Source organism: Cheilinus undulatus, linkage group 7 (genome assembly GCF_018320785.1).
Source record: "Cheilinus undulatus linkage group 7, ASM1832078v1, whole genome shotgun sequence".
NCBI lineage: Eukaryota > Metazoa > Chordata > Actinopteri > Labriformes > Labridae > Cheilinus > Cheilinus undulatus.
In genome coordinates, this window is record NC_054871.1 from 15,471,942 (window position 1) to 15,497,153 (window position 25,212).

Consider the following 25,212-nt stretch of genomic DNA (forward strand, 5'->3'; position numbering starts at 1 on the left):
CACTCATATGTGGCGAGCCTAGTGCCTGGGTCAGTTGTATGCAGCCTTGAAAGCACCACGTCAGAATGACAGAGCATCTCACAATGTTGACAAAGCAACTCTGAGTGAGTCCAAATAAAAACAGACTCAGCAGTTACACTTCAGTTTTCAAGCAACCTCAAACAACAGCTCCATGCTGTATGAATATCAGCTTTTAAATTTAAGGTGAGAAAATAAAAAAAGGCACAGCTTATCACTTTAGTGACGCTTCTCATTAGTTAGTCACTGTGATAGAGTCTAAAAACTTTAATTTATGAAACATTTCTGCCTGCTCCTTTAACATTGCTACATTCTCCAACTTTCCACACAAGCAAGAAAATACTAAACAACAGAGACACCAGATTCTAATTATTTCTTCATGAAGCAAAGAAACCAACACAGTCTGAAGCACAATGACACAAACTGTATCATGAAGTCATTTACAGCATACCCAAGACAGTCTGGCTGCAGAACGTTCGCTAAAAGTTTAGAAAAAGAATCAGATTGAGCTTCTGTTTAGGGTCAAGGGTCAATACCAAAGTTAAAAACTTTAACTACAAAACCTGACAACAAAACCTTTGTAAACAGTCTGCTAATAGGACAAAAGCTTGTCCTCCATGAAAAACTGCTAATGCAGCAAGCATAGCTAATGTTAGCTGCACAAGCTAACGGCTTTAGCAGCGTTACCTATGTAGCTCCAAGTTCAAAAAGCAGCTATGTAAGCGATGTATCTATGTTATCTATGTAGCCAAGTTAGCTTCAGCTACTTTTGCTAAAGCTCACGTTGCTCAACCTGACTTAGCTATAGAAAACCGAGCTTAAAGAGCTAAAGTAGCCACATAGCTAATGTAGCCAAAGGTAACCTCACAAAGCAGCCTGAAGCTACAGCTTATTACCTACATAGCCAAGTTAGCTTTAGCTAGGTTTGCCAAGCCTATGTTGCAAAAGCTAATTTACAGATAAAGTTGCTAACGTAGCTAAGGGATCTTATGGCGCTTAAGCTAAGCTAACAAAGCAGTTATTTAAGCTACTTAGATATGCTATTACATAAGCCAGTCTAGCTATGTGAGCTTTAGTTGTGTTTGCTAAAGCTCACATTGCTCAAGTTTTCACTGCTAAAACTAACTTACTACATTGGTTTATGTAGTAACATTAATTATATAGCTAGCGTAGCGATGTTAGCTTTAGCTAAAGCTAATGAAGCTAAAGCAAGGCGCTGTTTGTGTGACTTGCTGTTTGTGGATGATTAAATGAATGGATGGAGTTTTGGAGGTAAAGGTCATCAGGTTTCACATTTATGCATGAATCCTGGTGACAGCCAGTTTAAAGGTCACATATTTTACTCCTTTAAGACAAGTTTATATTGGTCTCAGGGATCCCAAAAACATGCATGTGAAGTTCATTGCTGAAAAAACACTCCAGTATTAGATTTTTGCATGTCCAAAAATTTCCTGTTTCAGCCCCGCTCAGAATTAGCTGTTTCTGTATCTTTAATTGTTATTGAGCTCCTGACTAACCCCTCTCAGGAAATGGATTTGCCTTAATGGATGTGTTTCTCCTGATCCTCCTCTCAGGACCAAGGGGAGGGCTGAACTTTCTTCCAAGCAAACCTGGGGGGCAGGGCTAACTCCCCAAATGACATCATGAGGGGAAATCTGAGAACAGCTTGTTTCAACACACATTTTCTGAAAGGTGGGGGGGGGGGGGGTTCCTGATTCTTGCGGGGATTGTGGGTAGGCCAGATAACATCTATGGTAGAAAAGCCTGAAAACTTGTATTTTGCATAATATGTGACCTTTAATCGACCAACCACTGTACTTTCACTGTCCAACAGTTGTGTAATATATGGATGGAGGCTCTAGTTTTGTTTTGTTGTATTTTGAAAGAAGAGGTTTATTTAGACTTGGGCTGGATTTTCAGTTATAATGAGTGGAGTGAAAACTGACTATATATAAATATAAAAGGATATTAGATTTGAGTTTTTGCAATGAAGGACTTTTTTACCTGGATGACATAGAACTTAAATTGATTAAAAACATAAAATCTCAGAACTAGGCCTTATTAGAGCCTTTGCCCCGCTAAGGTTTCCTCAAAATGCCATATATGGTCTGCATGTGCTTACAGATATGTCTGTTTCACACAGAGGCCGTACAAAGAGACATTGATCTGTGTAATCTGCAGTCAGTGAGCAACTCTGCAAAGCTGAGGAGTTGCTTTTCATGCGAACACTCACTCAAAGAGAAGCTGACTGAGAATGAAAAGACAGTCATAGTCACCACCAGTGATGAAGTGGCTTAGAAAGCTTCAGCATGAGCACTAATCAAATGCACAAGTGTTTTTCAGTGGAGTGAGGAATAAAGGAGGGAGCCTGCAGTAAAAAGGAGGGGATGGACATCAGCATTAAATGTGTTAAAAGCAGGATGTGAAGTGGATTAAGTCTGTCTCACTCTTTATTATAAGGCATGATCCACTGAAGGAGCATAAGGCGCCTTTTCCTTTAGTTTTAGATTAAAACACATATTTTAATGCACAGTTAATCATTAATCCTTCCATTTTTAAGCCACTTAAACAGTCAGATAGTGAACATGTAACAAAGGTATTAACAAGTGAGGAGAGTTAAGCTGAGAGAGTAGATAGTGAGGTATAAAGTCGGGATTAATGAGGCTTTCCTGTGATCCTATGATCTTTTGTATTCAGTGTCACATCTCGTGAGGGGCCCCGAAATTTCCCAGCATTGCTCCTGTCAATGTACATGTAACGTTTTAGTGAAGAAGTATTTCAGACATCTTTGGTTGCCATCTTTGTTCTGATCCTTGACGGTCCGTATGTTAGTCATACACTGTGCTGTGAACCAGAAACTAAGACAGACCCCACTTCAGTGAAGTAGGTTAAAAAGGGGTTAGTTTGACGGCAAAAGGACCTCTATCACAATGTGGGACACTTATCCTAATCCTTCTTTACAGGGGGGACTGTAAAGGCCACAGGGATTATTAGAGGTCACCATCTTCCCTGGAAAACCTTTATTGTTGTCATTTGGTAGCTGAGATGCAAAATCTATCATCTAAATTTAAGCCCGACTGATCAAAAAGGCTGCAGAGTCATACAAACAAGCATCTGTAATCATTATGTTAGCATGCAATCAGCCTGCCATCCAGCACAGCCACCATGGCAACGCTTTTCAAGAGGAGAAAATTTACTGCACACCCACATGGTTTGAACGGAAAAGCTGCCCACGAGGAGGCAAATGTGCAGCTGAACACACTTTATGAAACACACTCTGGTTGTACGTCTATCTCATGTGAATCAGAGGCAGCAGAGGTGGTTCAGCATCTCTCACAGAAGGCATTTATGTGGGTTTGCATGTACGCTCGATGACTGTGTGGGTGCACTTCAGGTGATCAAGACTCAAACAACATAAAAAAAAAAGTGTTGTGTTTGTGAGTGCGTGTCCTCTCGCTGACCTGAGAAATCTGTGAGCTGATGCTCTGCTGCCAGCTGTGCTCTCTTCTTACCAACTTCTTCTGTTTCAGCAAGACTTACTCTTCTGATGAGCTGTTTGTTCCTGAACTATTCAAAAAGAATCAGAGTAATGACTTCACGTTACTGTGGACTTCTTCATCACCTTTGAAAGGAATTTATTGGGGCCTCAAGGGGATAACTTGGCTTGAAAAAAGTAAACACAAATATCACTTTTAGTACCCTGACTGCAGGCATGGTTGAGACATGGTTATGTACCTGCAAGATCAGTGATTCCCAGAACCCAGTAGTGGGTTGGAAATGTGTTCTTTGAAGGCAAAATTGTGTCAAAATGTCCATGGAACTCTTTTAAAACATGCTTGTTTTGTCATGTCTCTTTGAATTGTCACATTCTGTTCTGCTGTACAATCTGTGCCTGTGAACAGTCAGAGCATGAAAATTGTAGAGCAGCTCACCTACCTTGGTGGCGTAATCCATTGATCTGCTGGCTGTGAGGCTGGGCTCAACTGCAGACTTAGACCTGCACATGGGGTGATGGGTTCACTGAGCAAGACAGTGTGGCGTCCCTGGTATTTGAGCATGCGGACAAAAGTCGAAGTCTTTTGGTCCTTCCGGTCACACTATACTCTTGTGAGGCCTGGATGCTGACTGATGGCCAGAGGAGCTGACTGGTGGGCTGGTCGAGATGCAAGGGGCAACTGCTTGCATTGTGGAGAGGGCATCTAGAGAGATGTGGCATGGGCCTGGCACAGGCCTGAACGATGGCCATCAGGAGCCCAGGACCAAGGTTGACATAGCGAAGTGCTGAACTGACATATGCTCCTGTACCTGACCTGTATGAGGTCCAAACTGTACTATTTTCATTAAATAAACCCAACTGGTCAAAACATATCAGAAATTTGAAGAGCAATTTCTCATAGAGGAGTTGATGGTGGATGCTGAGGCCCACCAGCTGAGAGCCATGACTCTAGATCTTCCATCCAACACTGCATTATGGGGAAATAACTGGGTGCCCATGAAAGGTAAAGGGGGCTCACTTGTAATGAGAACCCAAGTACCCATCTGAAAACCTTCTAGTAGAAGAAAATTAATACTGATGCCTTTTCTTACTTGTACATTTTCAACTTTATAAAAAACAGCTACTTCCAAAAGGGGACACCAATGTTTGAAGGGTTAAAGTTTGCAATGGGTTTAAAAAAAAAAAGAAAAAAGACTTGCATCAAGCACTCTCAGGTTACTGTATGTAAGTATTACAGAGAGTGTGTCTGAGCTGCTGATTGACTAAGTCACAACAGACTACAGCCAATGAAAAAGCACAGACATTTTGCTCTGCAAGGACTTGAGAACACCTGGACAAGGGGTCAGTGTCCAGGCCCTGACTCTAGCCTCGCTTATATGAACATGTCTATGGATTGCTAAAGGATGAAGTTGGACCCACAGGCCAGAGGAACCGTCTGCCCGAACACCAGCGCAGGTCTGGCCTGCAGGGGCCCTCTGATGGCGGGTCACATTTGCAAATCAGGTTAGAATAGGATCTTGTTTCATCAAAATCACATGATCTCCACCTTCACGCCCACCCATACTAGTCTCTCTTCAGACAAAGTAGAGACCGCAATCCCTAACTGAGTGCGACCTCCACATAGCAGGTGCCAGAAGAGCGCATGTGTCTGAGCTGCTGATCAACTGAGCCACAACAGACTACAGCCATTGAATAAGCACAGACATTTTGCTCTGCGAGGACATGAGCACACCTGGACAAGGGGTCAGTGTCCAGGCCCTGACTCTAGCCTTGTTTATATAAACTTGTTTTTTTTAAGCTTTTGTTCTTTTTAGTCATAGAGAATATGTTTTTTGGTGTTTTTTGACTTTGGTTGCTCTTATTTAGAGTTTGTTTGTTAAACCCTTCTCAGACCTTTGATGGAGGTTTTGTCGTTTTTGTTGTTTTGGTGCTCATTGAAAACATTTTTTGAGATTTTATGTTTTGCAGGTAAAATTTTTGTTGAAAACCTTTTGAATTTTTTTAGGTAACAACTTTTTTAATTTCATGTTTGACATGTTTGAGTTTTCTTTAGAAGACTTAGTTTTCCATTTTATTTTTTCACATTTGATCTGTTGGTTGGAGTTGTTCATTTTTGTTACTGTATTGTGTTTTTAAAGTTTGAATTGTATTATTGGAACCATAAAATGTTTTTTTTTTTGAGTGTTGATTTCATTGACATTATTTTTCTTTATCTCTGGGAACTTTTTTATTTCTCATTCCTTTTTATTTGTGTTATGTGTGTTTCATTGTCACCATGACCTCTGGTTGTTATGATTTTTACATTTTTTTCAAAGTTTAAACCCGTTGTACCTTTTTTTTGTGTGTGTGGTTTAGTTTCATGGAAACCGTGAAACAAATATTTTCATTATTTTGATTCTTTTTCAACCTTGAAAAAAATGCTTTCAAATTTGGATAGTTTTGATTGACAGACACCACATTTTGTGTGTTTCTTTTGTTTTGTTTTTGGTTTCTTTTAAAGCATTCAATGCTCTTCTTGTTATTTGACCTTGTTTTAGTTTTATGTCGACTCATTGAAAGTACTCTGAATCTCCTGTTTGGTATGTCTGATCATCAATCAGCATTTAGAAAACACAAACCTGTTAGAAAACACTTACCTGTGTTTCACCTACCTGCATTAGGACTTACCTTAAATGACGTCTGTTGAACTGCCATAGGATGAAGATGGACCCACAGGCCGGAGGAACCGTCCACCTGAACACCAGCACAAGTCTGGCCGGCAGGGGCCCTCTGATGGCGGGTCACATTTGCCAATCCATCAGGTTTGCATTTCTCAAGCAAGACATCATCCTACAGATTAAGTCAGATTTATGTATTTATTACATTTTTCACATACATAATCAAGACTCAGGATTGATTGACAATTACTTCATGGTTTAGCATTGGACTGGTTATAGAAAATGACATCATCCTGATTTACACCTTAGCTTTGATTTCTGTCACAAATATTATCATTAGCTTCACTGGTGGGACTTTGTCAGTGTTATGTGTCTTACCATAGTTAACATTACTGTACAGGAGTGGACAAAAGGAAAAGCTCAACGTGTCTTAATCTATAAAAACATTCAATAAATGAATAGATAGAGAAATAAATTGCCAACCTCCATTGATGTTTGCAGAGCATTAAAGGGCAGGTCCAAGCGTTGGCAGCTGCTCTTCTTCGTAGCAGACGTTGGTGGTTGATGATGTCCATTTGATTTGTCGAGAACGCTTTTCAACTTTGTTTTGTTTGATAGACCTGTTGTTAGGAATTTTGTTGCTTTGCATTTCATTTCTTTGTTAAACCTTTGTTTACTTTCATTGAATCAACAAAAGATTTGAAACCTTGAAGTTTTGTGAAAAAAAGTTTTAAAACCTTGATTTTATTTAGTCATTGAAACCATAAAGATTTTTGTTTTTAGGTTTTCGGTATTGTTTCATTGAAGTCAGTGTTCCTTTTTTAGTGTTTGTTTGCAACTGGTGGCATGTCTGGTGGCATGTCTCTGCAGGGACAGGCAGCACCCGTTGATTTGGAGGAATACACACTCCAGCAGCCAAGACTCTTCATTAAGAAAAACAAAAACTTTAAGCCTTTTTTTTATTCTTGTCTGATTTAATTGAAACACTGCACTAAGTGAATATGCAACTTTATTTTTTCAGTAATAACGAAAGTGAAACGTAGCTATTTCCCCATTCTGAATTTGATTTTTAGTTTTTTACAACAATGTTGACTTTGCTAAGTTCAATGGAAAAAGTCTTAGACATCTAGTAATTATTCTGTTTGCTTACAATTTTTTAAAACAAAAGCCACTGAAGCTCTGGGCAAATATGAGTAGAGTAGTGGAGGGGATCAGAGGCCAAAACTGCTGACTGGGACATCCCTAAGATTAACCATACAGTGAAAGAACTGTCTTTTTATAGCTGGACAGAATACCCCACAGTGTCTGATTAACACAGCTGTTCTATAGGAAAAGACCCAAAATGTCTAGTCTATCACAGATTCAATAGGTGATCCAAGTGAATTAACTTTAAATATTTTGGACAAATGTTTAATTTATTTGAAATTAACAGTTTATTCTAGAGGTGAAAATATCCAGCTCAATAACAGTCTGCACTAACATCATGAAATGAAATATGACAGGTGTTTTATTTGTATTTGTCACATTAAAAATAAACTGAAGTTAATGAACAGTTTAACAGGTAAGAAAACTGAGCTAGCTTAACACAGAAAGAATGAAAAACAGGTATGCCTTAACAACTGTAACACATGACACTTCAGTTTCACTGGATCTGGACTCAACCTACCTTCAGCTCAGGTTAGTCCACAATGACTAAAGAGCTTCTTCTTCTTCTTCTTCTTTGGTTTTGGCAGACTAGACGCATCCAAGGCGTATTGCTGCCCTCTACTGTTCCATGCGATTTCTGTTAATACTCAATCATATTCTGTTGTATACTCCAATGGAGTGCAGATACTGCAGAAGCTTCTTCATATTGTTCCAGTCTTCCAGATTCAGCAGTGTGTGCATGCTGAAAACAGTCTCTCCAGCTGCACCCAGATTCCTGAAAAGTTTCCTCCTTTGAGATGAGTATCTCTTGCAGTGTAACATTACATGTGTCACAGTCTCTGTCTCTCCACATTCACATTGTCCATCGGGGTGTTTCCCAATCAGAGCCAGCCCACTTCTAAGACCACAGTGTCCGAGTCTTATTCTGGTGATGACTACAGCATCCCTCCTGCTGCACCCAAAGCAGTTTTTCCTTCCCCCTACGCTTTTTTGTATATTATAAAATACCCTGCCTTTGCTTTCCTTATCCCATGAGTTCTGCCACATTTCTTTTGCTGCCTGATTTATAACAGATGAGTATTCTGGTGGTCCAAAAACCAATTCCAGTTTAACTTTTCCCTGCTTTACTGCATTTTTAGCCATAATGTCCGCTTCCTCATTCCCTGGATACCCACATGTGCTGGTATCCAGATGAATCCTACCTCACACCCTAATTTGTTAATTCTATACAAAATTAGGCACATTTCTGTTATTAAGTCAGGTCTGGATTTGGAGCGTGTCTCTATTATTGTCTGTATAGTTGCTGCTGAATCACTGCATATGACTGCATAACTTGGTTTGTTGTTCTCCACCCACTGAAGAGCCTTCAAAACTGCCATCATCTCTGCTGAGTATACTGACGTGTGATCTGATATCCTATAGCCTTCCCTTATACCTAACTGGGGGATTACAATGCTGATCGCCACCCTCCCACTTTCTGGTTCTTTTGACCCATCTGTATATATCTGCAAATGTGACCTCCATTTTTGCTGCAAATGCTTGTGAATTTTGTCAACGATGTCTTCATCCTTTTTCCTCTTATTACTATTTAAAAGGCTCAAATCAACCTCAGGTTCTGTAAAAAGCCATGGTGGAACAGTTGCCCAGCAGACTGGGGGACACACTTTCTTCTCCAGAATACCTACTTTCCCTGCAATGTCTTTTAGCTTGACTCCAAAATTAACTTTGATCCTTCTTCCCCTCCCCTCAAATTCCCAGTGCTGGTCTAACAGTGTTTTAGTTGGAAAAGACTCATCTTGCCCTTTTATTTTCATCAAGTACTTCAGCCCAAGCTTAACCCTCCTTATTTCCAATGGCATTTCTCCCAATTCTACCAATAATGCTGACACTGGGGTGGTTCAAATGCTCCGCTACATACTCTTAAGGCCTTAGCTTGTACAATATCCAGAGCTTTCAGAGTTGTGTGTGCTGCTGACCCATACACCATACACCCATAGTCTATGCACGATCGAATCATTGCTCTGTAAATCATCAACAAGGTTTCTCTGTCAGCCCCCCAATCAGTTCCTGCCAGACATCTTAAAACATTTATTATTCTTTCACATTTCACCACTGTTTTCTGTATATGTGTTTTCCATGTCACTCTTTCATCCATCCACACTCCCAGGTATTTAAAACTCTTAACTCTTTCTAGATTATGACTGCTGACCATCAGCCCTTTATCCGGCACTTTCTTTTTACTCCCAAACACCATGAACTTTGTTTTGTCTATAGAGATTTTAAATCCCCATTTTTTTGTCCAATCAACCACTTTATCCAGGCTTCCCTGTATTTTATTGAAAATGTGGGAGAGATTCCTTCCTCGCTTCCAAATAGCGCCATCATCTGCAAATAATGACAAACCAAGGTCTCTGCTCACTGTACTAAATATGCCATTGATTAAAATGTTGAAGAGTACAGGGCTGATCACACTTCCCTGGGGGGTGCCATTCTCCACTTCTACCTCTTCAGACAACACACTACCAACTTTAACCTGTATTGTCCTGTTGCCTAAAAAATCCCTAATCCAGTTAAATAGTCTCCCTCTTACTCCTGCATCATGTAGGGTGATTAATAGCCCCTCTATCCATAACATATCGTATGCTTTTTCAATGTCAATAAATACTGCGACAACTGCTTCTTTGTTCGCAATAGCTCTCCTTACATCTACATCTAAGCTCATGACTGAGTCCATTGTTGAATGACCCTGCCTAAACCCATTCTGGTACGGCACAAAGTATCTTCTTTTTTCCAGCATGTACACTAATCTGTATGTTATCATGCGCTCCATGATTTTACATACCACTGATGTCAGGGCTATTGGTCGGTAAGAACTGGGGTCACTCGGCTTTTTCCCCGGTTTCAAAATTGGGATAATAACTGCATGTTTCCATTCTCTGGGTAATTTGCCAGACTCCCACACACTGTTAATTAATGCTAGCAGCTCCTCTAAAACACATATTCCTCCATGTTTGAAAAGTTGATACTCTAGCCCATCTCTACCTGGACTTGTGTCCCTGCCTTGGTTTATTGCTCTTTTTAGCTCATCTAATGTAAAATAATTATTAATGGCATCTGAGTTATCGTTATTTGCCTGCAGCTTACTAATTTGCCCTGTTACTACTTCTTCTCTCATTCTTTTGTTTCCCTCGCTTACATTGTCTGAGCTATGAACTTTTTGAAATTGCTTTACTAACATATCTGCTTTCTCCTTATTGTTTGTAGCCTCCTCTCCACTATGACAAAGGACAGGCAGACAGCTCTGCTTGCATACTCCAGACATTCTATGAATTAAGTTCCACATTTTCTTCGTAGAGGTCTCCGGCCCCAGTTTGCAACAAAAATCTCTCCAGCTTGTTTTCTTTGCCTCCTTTATGATCCTTCTGGCTCTGGCCCTCAACTTCTTATACTCAATTACATAGCTTTCTAATGGATATCTTCTTAGTCTCTTGTACGCTTTATTCCTGGCATGAACAGCTTTGCTGCACTCTTCATTCCACCACGGGACCATAGAGCCTCTTTTAGGGACCTTCTTCCTAGGGATCGTCTCTGCTGCTACTGACCATATGTATTTGGAGAATGACCTATTCCATTCCTCTATACCATGTTCACTATCTATCAAGCCTATTTCTTCATTTAATTTTTCCTCATACTTTATCCAATTTGCTTTCCTGAAATTAAATCCCATTGCTAGGTTTTCTGGTTCCTCAATCAAACACCTTCCAAATTTGCTCCTTATAGGTACATGATCACTCCCCATTGTACGCTGGTCCATTACTTCCCATCCACTCACTGCTGCTAACTCTGCTGATACCATTGTGATGTCTATTGCAGATGAAATGGATTGCCCTTCCCTAAACCATGTTGGCTGACCATCATTCAACACTACCAGATTATTTTTATCCATAAACTCCTCTATCATATTTCCATTCCTGTCATTTTTCTGTTTTCCCCATAACTCATTATGAGCATTGAAGTCCCCTACCCAGACTGTTGGTGCACTAATTTTATCCATTACTTCCTGCAAATGCTTCCCTTCCAGATTATTACTAGGGTTATATAGGTTGATGATAGTGATTTTCCCTCTATTGGTCCATGCCTCAATAATTACACATTCCAAATCTGTCTCAACTTCTTTCCTGCTGTACTGTATTCCTATCTTAACAAAGGTAGCACAGCCCCCTCCTGTCCTGTTTCCTCTATCTTTCCTTTCACATTTATATCCATTGATTTTAAAATCCAAGTTTGGCTTTAACCATGTTTCTTGAACACAGATGATTGCTGGCTTTTCCTTGAATTCCTCTAATCTTTTCTTAAATTCCTGACCGTTTGCTATTAGACTCCTGGCATTCCACTGTAAGATGCAGAACATCAGGAAAAGGAAGTTAATCCTCAACATAATCCCCATCTCTGCTGTCCATCTCTTCTTCATCACTTCCCAACAGTAATTCCTGTCCCTCAATTACAGTGTGTCCATCTTTATTTTGTGAGTAGGTAGCCTCCCATACCTCTTTTGGATCTACACCCTTAAATCCCAGCAGCTGCTCTGCTGCAGCAGTAATTTCTCTTGCCACATCTGATTTTTTGTTTGCAACCATTTTCACCCTCCACATTGCTTCAACCATAAATGCCAATAGCCTTTTCTTATTGACCACAACCATGACATCATCACTGTTTAACATTTCTCCTCCTTTGATTGGCTCTGCTCTGGTCTGCCCCATTCTGCTTGTGTTTTCCACCCTTCGGAGTGCTTCTGCATAAGACACTTTGTTCTCCTTCCTTATTTTCTGTACATTCTCAGCTTTTTGATAATGTGTACATCCCCTATAGGAAGCTGGGTGATTACCTCCACAGTTGCAACACTTAGCTGTTCCTCTGCATTCTTTCCCATCATGATCACCACCACACAATCTGCACCTTCTTCTCTCCCGGCACACAGCTGCAACATGCCCAAATCTTTGACATTTGAAACATCTCATTGGGGGCCTTTCATAGGTCTTTACAGAGTAGCTCATGTATCCCAGCATCACCCTTTTGGGGAGCTCTTCATCCTTAAATGTCAAAAGTATGGGAGTAAAGCCTCTATCATTTTTACCCATGCGCTTCACACCAGTTATATTCCCTCCTTTCAAACTCCTCAGCAGCTCATCCTCTGACATATCATTTGAAATATTGTATATCACCCCTTTAGTTTCAGAGACAGAGCGTGGTTTGAACACTTCAACCCTTTTGTCCAGGATGTTTTTTATTTTAAGTGCCTTTTCTTGCTGAGCCTCTGTCTTGCATATAATAGAAATCATTCCATTGCTCAGGACAGTAGCATGCATCACATCACCAATATTATCCTTCAACTCTTTTGTCAATTTCAGGGGACTGACAGAGAAGAACCCAGAGCCACTCTTGGCTTTTATCAGGACTTTGAATCGCACCTCCTTGTCTAACTCAGCCCTCCTTACTTTAGCCTGCACATTATCAATATCACTATCCTGTGAGGTATCACCCCTAGCTGTGCGATCTCTTTTGGGTCTATTCCTACTCACAGTCTTCCACGCTTCCCCACTCCCACCCCTATAGTTTACGTCCTGAGTGGACATAACTTCCCCTGCTTTGGGAATGTGGCTTCAATTTCTCCCTTGTATCTGGGGACCTGCAGATCAGTCAGAAGCTGAGCTAGAATACCGTCGTACCGGGCCAATAGGCCGTCGGCCGATATCCCGCACCCAACTACCCACTCAAACCACTGGCACCCCAATGCACGATCCAAAATCCAAAATTATAGCCAGTTAGTCCGTTTGAATCCGATAACAGCACTGCTTCAACTCACACTCCCGCCAACCAACGTTCCAACTTCCGCGTCTCCGTCACTTCCACCTGTCCCTCCAATCCTAGCCATCCTCTGACTAAAGAGCCTGAAGCAGCCCCCTTTTTAAACCCTGGGGCTCCTCCCACGGGGCGTTTTTGAAATTCATAACTTCAGACAGATACAAATTTTACCATTTATTAAAGCAGAAAATTCTTTGGAGCTCCAAAACTATTTAAATAAATAATTTGCTAATGCTACAAACCACATCAGTTAAACCACAGCACCATATTTGAGGAGAAAATGTAAGAAACAAACAAACAAAAGTTTGGTTTCTCAGATCACGTGATCATCGTTTCGCGCCACTTCCGCCTACTTACTACGCGGAAAGGTAGCGCCTCGGTTTCACCAATCAAACCTGCAGGAGGGACTTGTCGGTGGCGATATGTAAAGCACTTCGAGGTGAGTAGAAATACACTAATGTGGATGTTTGTGTTAGAGAGATAACAGCCTTTTGCAAGAGGGAAGAAAAGGCGGTTGGCGGGGACGTTTACCGGGGAAAAACGCCAGAAGAGAGGAGGAAAGTTTGGCGCGTCTGCTGCAGACTATGACGCAGTGCGTCAAACAGGTTAGCAAAACAGGTGCTAAATATCAACCTGTAGGACTACTACTAATAAAAAAATAAGTGATATTTAAATGCCAACAGAACACTACAGCTTCCTACCAAGGTTAGTTATTTTCCTAACTTTACCTTAGTCAAAACAAATCTCTGAGCTCTGACGGTGTTGTCACTGAAACTGCCCTGGCTCCGATTCCCCTCTTAATTCCTTTATTTTTCTTAAAATGATGACTCTCTAAAATTTCGTCTTTAAACCCAGAATTGTGTCTCTTTTTTGCTCAAAATTTCAACTTTTTGTCTCGCAATTTCAACTTTTGATTTCATCATAATTATTTACTGCCTCATGATTTTGACTTCTCATTAATTCTCATATTAATTTGACTTTCAGCATCCAAGTATGACTTATCTTGTATTTTTCCCTATTAGATATCATAAGTAGACTATAACTGTAACCAGTAGAAATAACTGCTACGTGTTTATGTTGATGTAAAGGAGACTGCGAGACTGGATCGTCTCAATGACCACTTTTATCCTGGCAAAGATAAGAGACAAAAACTCCCATCAACTTCACAGTCTGCTCCAGATCCTATACAGATTAAAAATACAGTACACAATATTAGCTTAAAATAATGAGCACATAAGTTAGCTGTATACAATTTGCATGTAAGCTAGCTTAAAGGGGACATATTTTACCCTTTTAAAACAAGTTTATATTGTTCTCAGAGGTCCCCGAAAGATGCCTGTGAAGTTTGTTGCTGATAAACACTAAAGTATAGGATGTTTCAGCCCTGCTCAGAATGAGCCGTTTCTGTGTCTGTGGCTTTAAATGTTAATGAGCTCTCTAACTCCGCCCCTGACCACACGTCTCTCAGGAAATGAATATGGCTCTCCTGATGTTACAGACACTTTTATCCAAAGTTTAGGGAGGGATAAAATCCGAGAACGGCTTGTTTCAGCACACATTTTCTGAAAGGGGGAGAGGGAATGGATTTTTCTGGTACTTGAGGGGATTGTTGACAAGCCAGAGACACATATTTCTGTTAGAAAAGCCTGAAAAAGGGATTTTTGCATGATATGTCCCCTTTAACTTGCCGTGCATAGCAAACAAACATCTACAGCTTACATTTAAGTAATTATACAATAAATTTAAAGCATATAAACAGGTCAACAGTTGGAAAAGTATGTAAGGACATTGTAAGCACTAAATATATATGTACAAGATATGACGTTTAACATAAGGATGGAAATAGATATTTACTTTGACAAAACAACAGACACCCACCTCTCCCAGAGGGATTCATTCAAAAGGGGAGGGGGCAAGAATTATATATCATAATGTTGACTTCTTTTTCAAATACGACTGAAAAATCAAACATGAGGATCATATTTGATAACTATCACATAATTCTTTAAAACTTTGACCTCAGAAATTTATCATTGCAGGTTACATTGACCAGCTTGTTTCCCACATTTATACAGTAGGTTTTAATGGTCAAACTTAATGTCATCCTTTATTTTTTCCTTTTTTTAAACATTTTTTCCCAGTTTTATTGCAGTTCTGTTGCTTTTAGCAAATTTTTACCACTTCTTTAAGCCATTTTTCAAAGTTTTTTGTTTTGTAATGATCATCATTCTCATCATTTCTGGTCTAATCACTTAATAATGACTGTCTCATAATTTTGACTTTCTTACATATTTGACTTTTTCTCAGAATTATGACAACCTCCATTCAACTTTTTTTCCTCATAATTCTGTCCATATCATAATTTTTACTTTTTACCCTCATTACTTCTTTTTTCTCATTATTTTCTTTTTTCCCCTTACAATTATGACTTTTTCATATTTTTTACTCTTTCTCATAATTATGACTATATCATTATTTTGATTTTTTCCTTATATTTATGACTATGATATTTTTTACTCTTTCTCATAATTATGCAAGTATCATAATTTAGATTTTTTTTTTATCTTGTTATTTTGACCAAGGTTTCTCAACTGTTCACCAGGACTTGCCTCCCCCTTTATCATGACAAATTGCAGCCCATTATATAAAGAAATGATGCAGTTTTGACTTGAGATGGCACAAAACATTACCATCACTGATGAAGTGAGCTGATGTGTGGCTTCAGGCTCTGCTTCGTGTACTTGAAATCAGGTCCACGTAAATGCCATGAAACCCAATTTGTGTCCACATATCAGTGTTAACGGTCAAGGAAACAGTATGGATCTCTGTTAAAAGTGACGTCAGTGCAAACCCACTGCTCTGTGTGCAGCTCCACCCTTTTGGGACGGAAGTTGGAAGGTATGGGTCAATTATTTGGGACCCTTTCCAACTTTTGTTGGAATAAATAAATTATTATTTCAAATAATGTGAAGATGCAAGAATGTATATGTTTGGGCAATTAGACTTTTGAGCTTTGTAAACTGAAGGGGTTTATTGATGTACTTTACAGCTAAAAGGACCCAGCCTTTGTTGTTGATGTTGACCATTCAGGCATATCTGAAATGGGACAGTCTGGTCTAAAAACAGTTCTCCTTTTACAGATGTCCCTGGCTTTTACCCTTTCATTTCTAACTGCAGTAACCTGCAGTAACCACACATCCATCTGGAAAACCTTCGATATACAGCGTTTGGGAAAGGGCAGAGCCTTTGAAAAAAAAACTTGGAGGGTGATCAGATGAATGTTCTGTCACATTTTTATGGGCCAATCAGAGCAACAAAACACATGACGCAGCTGTGACCAAGGTGTGCGTGCGCAGCTACCGAGGAATAAACTCCATACAGAGCTGCATAACGCGAACCATGGCGACTGTAGACATGTCAGTACATGACTTTTGTCATTTTTGAGTAGAAAAGAACTCATTGCTGTTCTTTGTTCTTCTTTTAACGAAAAAATGTCGTCAAGTTCTGAAAAAACTGGCGCTTTAGTAGCATCCACGCTAAGCTCTTCCGCTGTAACAGCACCAGCCTCTTGTTGCTGCTTGCTTACGTCACGACTACACCACCCTTTTGGGACGTAAGCTTGGCACCCCAAAGGGTACTAAAGAAAAGTGGGAAGGTATGGGTCAGTTATTTGGGACCCTTTCGAACTTTTGATGATGGAAAGGCAAATAAACACGTACCAAGCTGAACCAGACTGCTCAGTGGGGACCACCTATAAGCAGACATAAAACATTTGGTTACCTATTGCATGCAGCTTTTTTATTCTTTTTCACCCTTGTCAAAAAATTTCTGTCTGCCAATACTGGATATTTTTCAGTGAATTGCGTTAATCTGGCTATGTCAGCTGATCTCTTTGAATGATCCCACCAAAGGTCTCTCTGTTCTAAGGCTTTGTGGAGTCTTTCTGCTCGTGTTTACAGAAAGCGTGCTTTTGTTTGGGAATCATGTTTGATGTGGGTCTGTAAAGCCTGTTGAGACACTGGATTAGATATTAGACTTACAAAACAAAACACCCTCTCCTTTTGTTCTAATGTCACTCTGGTTTATCATGACACAAGTTTACCCTCTGCTGGAGGAAAATGGATTTGTATGCCAAATCGGCAGACACAAACATGCGCTTATCTTGTGTTTATCTGATCTTGAAGGATAATTGTGTGACTCAAAACAAAATTAGGATTCATGGTGTTTACTTTTGTTGTTCTCTTTGCAGAGTATCTGCATATCTCCTCAAGCTGTTTACATGTTCTGTCTAGAGTTCATTACACTCAACATGTAATCCTAATTTTCTCTCCTTTTTAAGCAAATTCTTCATTAGAATATATGTTAATTTAAAGAAGTGACATTTAAAAGCGTTTCACTTTGTTTTCTTCGGTGCTTCAGGCACACTAATCCTGATGGTTTACATTCTTCTATAAGCTACAGCTGACTCAAAAGCAAAGCCTCAAAACCATTCCTACAGAACTCAAGGCAAAGATGGCATAATCATGTCAGAATGGACCTGAAGAAATGCTGCTTCGACCTGTGTTGAAGAAGAAAATAGAAAAAGGACAAAAACAAGGCAGCTTGTAGCGACATGATCACCTTGTTTGGAAAAAATAGGAGTAAAAAGAGATGATGACGATTAAACTTAATGACCAGATTCAAAGAGGGCTGAACTGAACTTTCTAAAAAATACTTGGAAATACGTATCTATACCTACACACTATCCCCCCTCAAGACTCCTCCACTCCCTTGTCACTCCCAAGTCTAACCTGCTCAACCTGTCTGCAACGTGACAGGAGTGGGTGGTGGAATTATTTCACAACAGATTCATCTGTAGGCTCAGGAGCAAGAAAGGTGTTTTTCTTTATAATTTAAGGCAATGTATACATAAATGTAAGCAGATCATTTTATTAAAGTATCTTTGTTGTTTCAGGTGGGGGTGGAGCAGAAGGCCATGGAGGGAGACAGCACAGAGGACATCGAGTCTCTCATGGAGGACATGGACTACATCCCCGGCCACTTCCACCTGGAGCTCAACCTGAACTGTGATCCCACCGGGCCGTTGAAGCTGAGGCTCAGGGACACCTACCTGAAACAGGAGAGCCTGAGAGGAGAGCTGGAGGCTGAGGCTGGATGTTTACAGTACGCCGTCAGAAATCTGCTGGGTCTGCTCGCCTTTCACCTGGAACAGCTGGACATGGCTGAGGAGATATTCAGGTGAGGATCGATTGTAAACTCTTAACTCACCTTAAACTACAGTGTATTCTGAATTTCAAAAAAGTAAAACAGAGACTCTTTAAGTATATTTTTGTTTTTTTAGAACTTTGATAATTTTTTCTTTGGGAACACCACACAGGTTGTCTAGCTCCAAACAGCCTACATTAGCTTTGTGAGCTAACCTAACCATCATTTAAATGTCCACAAAGCAGAAGAGAAGGCAGTAAAAACGCTAAATTCCCTTTAAACGTCCCAATAAACATCAAAGTAAAACCATACATTCAAAGTCACAATTATCTTAAATTCACAATACTTTAATAAACTTATAGACTGTAAGTTTACCATAAGAAATGTCAATTTAAGGTTATGTTGATAATACTTACTTTCATCATAGAAATTATACAGATACACCATGATTTATTTAAAAGTTGGAATACTGTGGAAAATGAAAAAAGAAATAATACAGTGGTACTCAACGAATAAAATCAAATATTTGATTGAAAATACTACAAAGAAAAAGTATTAAATGTTGTAATGGAATTTTTATTATTGTTGGAAAAACACACTCTAAAGAATGCATCAAGTTTGTCATGGGAATAGGATTTTCCAAGTTGTGTTTTTAGGCACATTTTACAGTGTCCAAACTTTTTTGGCACTTGTGTTACATAAGCAGAGAAAGATCATCTAAATGATTTAACAAGCATGCTGAAAAAGGTATTTGGCTCCAGCCAGATAAGCACATCAGTATCTTTAACCCTTTAAGTTTTGTTTGGTAATTTTAGTTTTTAGTGTATTCTGATTTTTTGTATCTTTTTTTACCCTTGGATCAAAAGCAACACTTTTTTGCTTGTTGTTAAAGGCATAAAATATTTGTTTGAAAACTGTTTTTAGCTTGCACAGTAGTGGTAGTAGTATCTTTCTTAGTGTAATTATTATTATAAATATATTTCTCTTTTGTTTTATTACCTTTCCCCTCTTTTGTGAGTTGTGGTAACTCCCAAATATCCCAAACAATGTGCACATAAAGTGTACGTTATCTTAGTGGATTCCAGTGTGTCATATATGTTCATTAAGTTTGCATCATACATCTACAGATTATTCATCCATCCATCCATCTTCTTGCACTTATCCATGGCTGGGTTGCGGTGGTAGCAGGCTGAGGAAATCAACCTTAACATGCCTCTCCCTAGCAACATGTTCCAACTCCTTCTGGGGGATCCCATTTGAATTCCCAGACTAGACAGGGTATATAATCCCTCCAGCACATTTGCGGTCTTCCACAAGGTCACTTCTCAGTTGGAAAACTGGCTTCTTCTGATGCAGAGGAGCAGCGACTCTACTCTTAGTTTCCCCTTTTACCCTCACTCGGAAACAAGATCCTGACATACTTGAACTCCTTCATCTGAGGCAGAGACTCCCTCCCTCAGTCATTTAATCAAAATATTTCATTGATATTTGTCAAAGGGTGGTTTTACACAAGGGACCAAAGCCCAGATCTGTCTTTACCCCAAAGCCTGGTTCATTTGATCAGTGTGTACATGGACTACCACTTACAGAGGGGGTCCCGGGCTCAATTTGTGAACTTGAGCACAGTGAACGTAACTGTGTCATTGGGGTATGGGGTACTCATCAGCGAGTAGAATTGTTAAGTCAATTTTTAACCACTCCCATCTTTTTAAAAACCTTTTTATCCATGCAACACGGGCACGTTTCATGTGGAAGGGTTGTTGTTCGCAACTTAAAGACAATTGTATTTATTAGTATCCTGCAGGAAGGACTCCATTGTCAGCATGGAGCATGGACAAATGTTGGCGTCAGTGGTTGCCAAGGCTGCTTCTTCTCTAAAACCAACTACATGCATACTGCCACCTACTGTTATCAGACTGTGTATATATGCCTGTGTGCTTAAGTAAGGGATGATTTTACAACACAAAAAACAAAACAACAACAAAGAAAAAATACTGGCAGATCTGTGAGAGTTAACTTAGCAGTGTGCTATTACCTACCTGCTATGATGCACACAATAGGAATGCTATGTACTAAAGTCTTAGCAGGTTTCAACCTCAGTATGTTCACTGTTTCAGACAGCTACATTAAAAAGTGTTTGCATTACCTGTTCATAAATAAATACTTAGAAAACAGTTAGCTCAGGTTGATCAGTATAATAGTTTTGTTGGTTTAAGTTCATAAAACAAAGCATATGACAAAAAACATTACATACACAGACCAGATCACTGCATTCAGTTAAAATTAAACTGCACTGAAGCTAAAACATGTCAACTTCATTGTGGAAATAGAGAAAAAGTCGGTGGATTGTGATATAATGAACAGTATTCATCCTGTGGAGGTCTTGAATGTCTGTAAGACTCTCATTAACTCCATTTCAAAGATCTTAACAACTTCATGTGTATGCCGACCTTTCAGGAGCATCTGTAAAGAAGACCCCGGTAACCTCAATGCCTGGGCCAACCTGGGCTACGTGTACGACAAGCTGAAGAGGGAGGTGGATTCAGGGGAGTGTGTGGAGAAAGTGTCCCACCTGATGGGACTAGAGGCCGGGGAGGCCTCTCAGGAGGAGACCAGGATCCTGGCTGCTCGATGTCTGGCTGAACAGGCCTACGTTTATCCATACGATGTGGAACTGGACAGTGAAGAGGACCTGAGAGAGAGACTGACAGCAGCACTGACACTTTACAACAGAGCCCTGGACTATGGAGGGAATCTGGTGAGATGGAAATATTCACATGAGCTACAGCTTTTCTCAGAATGAGGGTGCATCAATCTAGTTGATAGTTAAAGATTATGATGATTTTTTTCTTATCTAAAGAATTAAATTATAAATATTTTATTTAACACAAATAAAAGATTTTGTTTACATGGTTGGTAGTTGCATAATAATGCTGGGCATGTACATAAATGTGCACACTAGTTTTGTATTTTACACTAAGGATTGTTGGTGGTTAATTTTTCTTTCAGATACCATTAGAGGAAAAACGGAGCTGGTATTTCAAGATGGCAACCATCTACATAAGGTAGAACACAAGCAAATGATAAAAATTGCACCTCTTAATGTGTCAGTATGAAGAAGGTATAAATAATTTTCTCTGCAGACTTGATGACATTGTAAAGACCAAAGACGACTCTGAATACTCCAGACTCTCGCACTACAATAAAGGACTGAAACTCCTTAAAGAAACACTAGAGTCAGAGAAAACACAAAACAAAGGTCAACATGGTAAGTTTACTTTTGAACATATTTCTACTGTTGTGAAACTAAAGCCATGTTGATGCATGTGCTAACTGTGCAAAGCCTTTGGTTAATTGAGAAAAATGATTCAGGATTTGCAGCCAAGGGGGAGAAATACTGAGTACAACCTGTACTAATTTTTTTCTTCAGCTCTTGCCTGGTGTTACGTCGGCCTCATGCTGGAGAGGAAGGAAGAGTTCAGCACCGTGCCCATGTCCATACACGACTGTGGCTTCTCTGCCTCTGACCCCCTGTCCTGTTATGGAACGGTGAGTTTGCTTTTACATGTAGATCTTTGAGCAAATGTTAGGAACCTTAAAACAAGTTAAGGATATTTACTGTAGACTTTGGGGGTGTACTTGGAACCTAGATGTTTAGGACAGCTGGGCATGCTGAGCTTAAAGTCCATGGTAACTTGCTATATGCCTAACAAGCTTAAAGAGGAGTCAGTTGAAGAGCTTGGGATCTAGTTGTGTTGTTAAAAGGTTCATCCATATTACTATTTTCCTTTTGCTCCAGCATTGTTGCTTTTGCTGTATTTTTTCATCTTAAGTAGGAGGCATGAAACCACTCCATTTTGTCAGTAGAACAGTCAGATGATGCATCAAGCTCCTTTTGTTAACTGGAAATGGACACAGAGCTTGAAAATTAATGCCTGTTTTTTTTTAAAGTATGTTGAAAACAAACATTGTGATAGTTGTTTTTCTCCCACTGAACTTATGTGTTGTCAAGCCAGTGCATGCATTGGTAAATTGAACTGAGTAAAACTGGAGAAACCCACATGATGTCTTTTCATTTGTTGTCATTTTTCTTTATCAAACTGTAAATGTTGTAGAAACTATGTGTGGGAATTTGCTAACCATTCTTGCAGGCACAGCTCTACAGCATCTAAAACTGACATTACATCTCTGTATATAACTTTATCATAACATGTTTTAAATGTCTGTGTCCTCAGGCTATAAACCTGGCAAGTGACAATGCATTCACCCTCAACCTCCTAGCAAAGATCTTCTTCCTGTTGGGCAAACATGAGATGGCCACAGGGATCTGCAACATGGCCTTAAACGTGCTCCCAGACCCAGAGCTCAACTGGCAGGCCTACTGCACCCGAGCAAAGGTACAGAAAGCACACTCAAGTTCATTTCAAACACAAAGGTGTAATAAATTAATGAATTATTATTTCAAATAATGTGAAGATGCAAGAATGCATGTTTGGGAAATTAGACTTTTGAACTTCGTAAACTGAAGGGATTTATTGATGTACTTTACAGCCTTTGTTGTTGATGTTGACCATTCAGGCATATCTGAAATGGGACAGTCTGGTCTAAAACAGTTCTCCTTTTACAGATGTCCCTGCCTTTTACCCTTTCATTTCTATCCGCAGGCCATCCTGAAAAATCTTGACAGCTATCCCGAAACTATCTAACGTAACTGACATCACTCAATTTGTGTTTTTTAAGGATAATTTGAAGTTTCGAGGCCTCTTTTGTTTATTCATGTCAGTATTGGTAGCTATTTTGTTGAGTTGAAACCAATTAAAGCACTTACATTTAAGTTTATGACGTGCCTATTTGAGAATACACCTGGTCTTAATTTCATGGCCAGAATTCCCTTAAAAATACATTTTGTTTTTCAACAGGCATTTTCTTGTAAAGTAAGGTTAAAATGTAAGATTTATTTGGTGAAAGTTTCAGTTTGTTTTCCAAACATGATATAAGAAAAACAAATAATGCTTTATAAGTGGTGTGTGATATAAATATTAAGGAAGGTTTTCATTATAGATCAGTATGATGCTCTATATCAGAGATTTGGAGATTGCCAAGCAGGGTCATGGTGGAATCCCAGACCGGCAGAAGCTAACTGAGGCCAGGAAAGACTTGGACAAGGTCCTGAGTGTACGTCCGTGTCTGAGGACTCACCTGGAAATGGCACAGGTAAAAATAATATTTATTTATGATAATTGCTGATACATTTGGACTTAATACTACAACAGAATTTCAGATGTATCACTTTCACTGTAGGTGTACTACTACATGGGTGTAGACGCCCTCCAGGAGAGTCTGTTGGTGGATGAGGGGGCAGTAAACTGTGCTCTTGTGAGTTTGTCTCATGCTCTCCAGTTTGAGTTGAGCGACAGCCTGCCTGACCTCCACATACTCCGAGGACGCTGCCTCCTGCTGAAAGGCGAGGAGCAAAATGCTGCAGACTGCTTCAAACAGGCCATGGAGCTGGAGAGACCCGGGAGCACGGACACCACGGCTCTGCGCTGCCTCCTACAGGCCCTCCTTGCCCTGTTCATGCAGGGAGGCTCCGACCCCACCCACGCAACCACACAGCTGGAGCAGTGTGTGCAAAAAGCAGAGGAGAGGTACCCAGCAGATTTGGTGAGGGCCGAGCTGAGGTGCCTGTACAGGACTCACACAGATGAGGTGACAGAGTTATCCAGAGCTCTGATCAGGACGGGCAGACTGAGCCTGGTGAGGAGGCTGCTGGACACGGTGGTGTCTAAACAGCTGGGTAATAAGAAGAGACAGCTAACGAAGTCTTTCTCTATTACATGAAGCAGAATGTGACTAATAGATATACATGCATATGACAACAGCAGGCCAAACATGTAGTTATTTAAGACAGTTATCTGTAAATAGATTAAGATGTCTTTAGTGTGAGTGTTTTGAAGCTGTGATTCTTCTGTCATTAACTGGAACATACAGTCACATAGAGTTTTAACTGTGGAGCAACCTAAGTTACAGTGTTACAGCTCATACATATAAGATAGGATGGTCACCACTTTTTTCACATCCATTTAAATGGATGAGAGGGAGGTTAGGAATATTTATCATAATACAGCTGTGCTGAGGTGTTTTTTTAATGTTTCTTCCACTCTGGCTCAAAGTCATTTCCAACACAAGCAATTTTGTTTCTGTTCCAAGAATAGTGTCTGATATTGAAATAATGTCCCAGTATCACTCCTTCAACAGAACACTTCCATTCTTCATTGTTTTATACCAGCAGACAAAGGCGTACCCATTATAATGCTGTCTGATGTATGAAAGTTGTTTATGGTGCAGACATTATAAATTATAAACCTGTAATAAATGTAAAGTGCTCTAAGTAAAGATCTTGTTTTTGACTGCTTTGTGTACTTGATGTAAAGTGAGTTTAAAAAGGAGTACAGGTTAAATGAAATGTTGGATGAGTGTGAAACAAGCTGCCAAAACTGTAAAAAACAAAACAACTAAGCCATTCATTTTAAATTTAAAATTAAATTCTCAATCTAAATTTGATTCCAAACTCCACAGCTCATTTCTTTCTTCGTAAAAACTTTGAGTGAGTTTTTAATAATGCATCAATTTTGATCGTATTCGGGCTAACAATAATAGTTAGGCTTATGTACTGTTAGTAAAGGTCCAACGCTTTTTGTTTTCGTCCCGGGGTCACGGCTCGGTCCACGTAGTCCCACGACGAATACGTCCGAACCATTAAAAAATAAAACAAATGTGTCAGTATTTATCCGCCAATCTTAGCGGCAGCAACGCTGGTTAGTGCGG

General features: G+C 39.7%; 1 protein-coding gene and 1 non-coding gene across 5 annotated transcripts; one reads left to right on the plus strand and one right to left on the minus strand.

Annotated features, from left to right (window-relative positions):
- Window positions 1–4,752: 4,752 nt before the first annotated feature.
- Window positions 4,753–4,887, minus strand: LOC121512877. Its single transcript, XR_005992150.1, has one exon. It is a non-coding gene; the product is annotated as a small nucleolar RNA SNORA3/SNORA45 family (small nucleolar RNA).
- A 1,323-nt stretch (window positions 4,888–6,210) lies between these two features.
- Window positions 6,211–24,773, plus strand: ttc22 (tetratricopeptide repeat domain 22). 4 transcript variants are annotated; one of them, XM_041790546.1, is made up of 9 exons: window positions 6,211–6,315; window positions 18,134–18,417; window positions 20,842–21,142; window positions 21,394–21,449; window positions 21,528–21,652; window positions 21,815–21,933; window positions 22,620–22,781; window positions 23,446–23,598; window positions 23,686–24,773. In XM_041790546.1, the coding sequence occupies exons 2-9, from the start codon at window positions 18,155–18,157 to the stop codon at window positions 24,223–24,225; spliced, it is 1,719 nt and encodes a 572-aa protein (XP_041646480.1). In that variant the 5' UTR covers window positions 6,211–6,315; window positions 18,134–18,154; the 3' UTR covers window positions 24,226–24,773. The 4 variants fall into 4 exon arrangements, with proteins under 4 accessions (XP_041646480.1, XP_041646479.1, XP_041646478.1 ...); XM_041790545.1 differs by lacking the exon at window positions 6,211–6,315 and adding an exon at window positions 13,546–13,618; XM_041790544.1 differs by lacking the exon at window positions 6,211–6,315 and adding an exon at window positions 13,661–13,784.
- Window positions 24,774–25,212: the final 439 nt, after the last annotated feature.

Coding starts and splice junctions, on each gene's coding strand:
- ttc22 (XM_041790544.1), top strand. CDS start 13,764: ATGACGCAGTGCGTCAAACAG. Junction 21,934..22,619: donor CCCTGTCCTGTTATGGAACG/GTGAGTTTGCTT, acceptor CTGTGTCCTCAG/GCTATAAACCTGGCAAGTGA. Junction 22,782..23,445: donor CCTACTGCACCCGAGCAAAG/GTACAGAAAGCA, acceptor TTTTCATTATAG/ATCAGTATGATGCTCTATAT.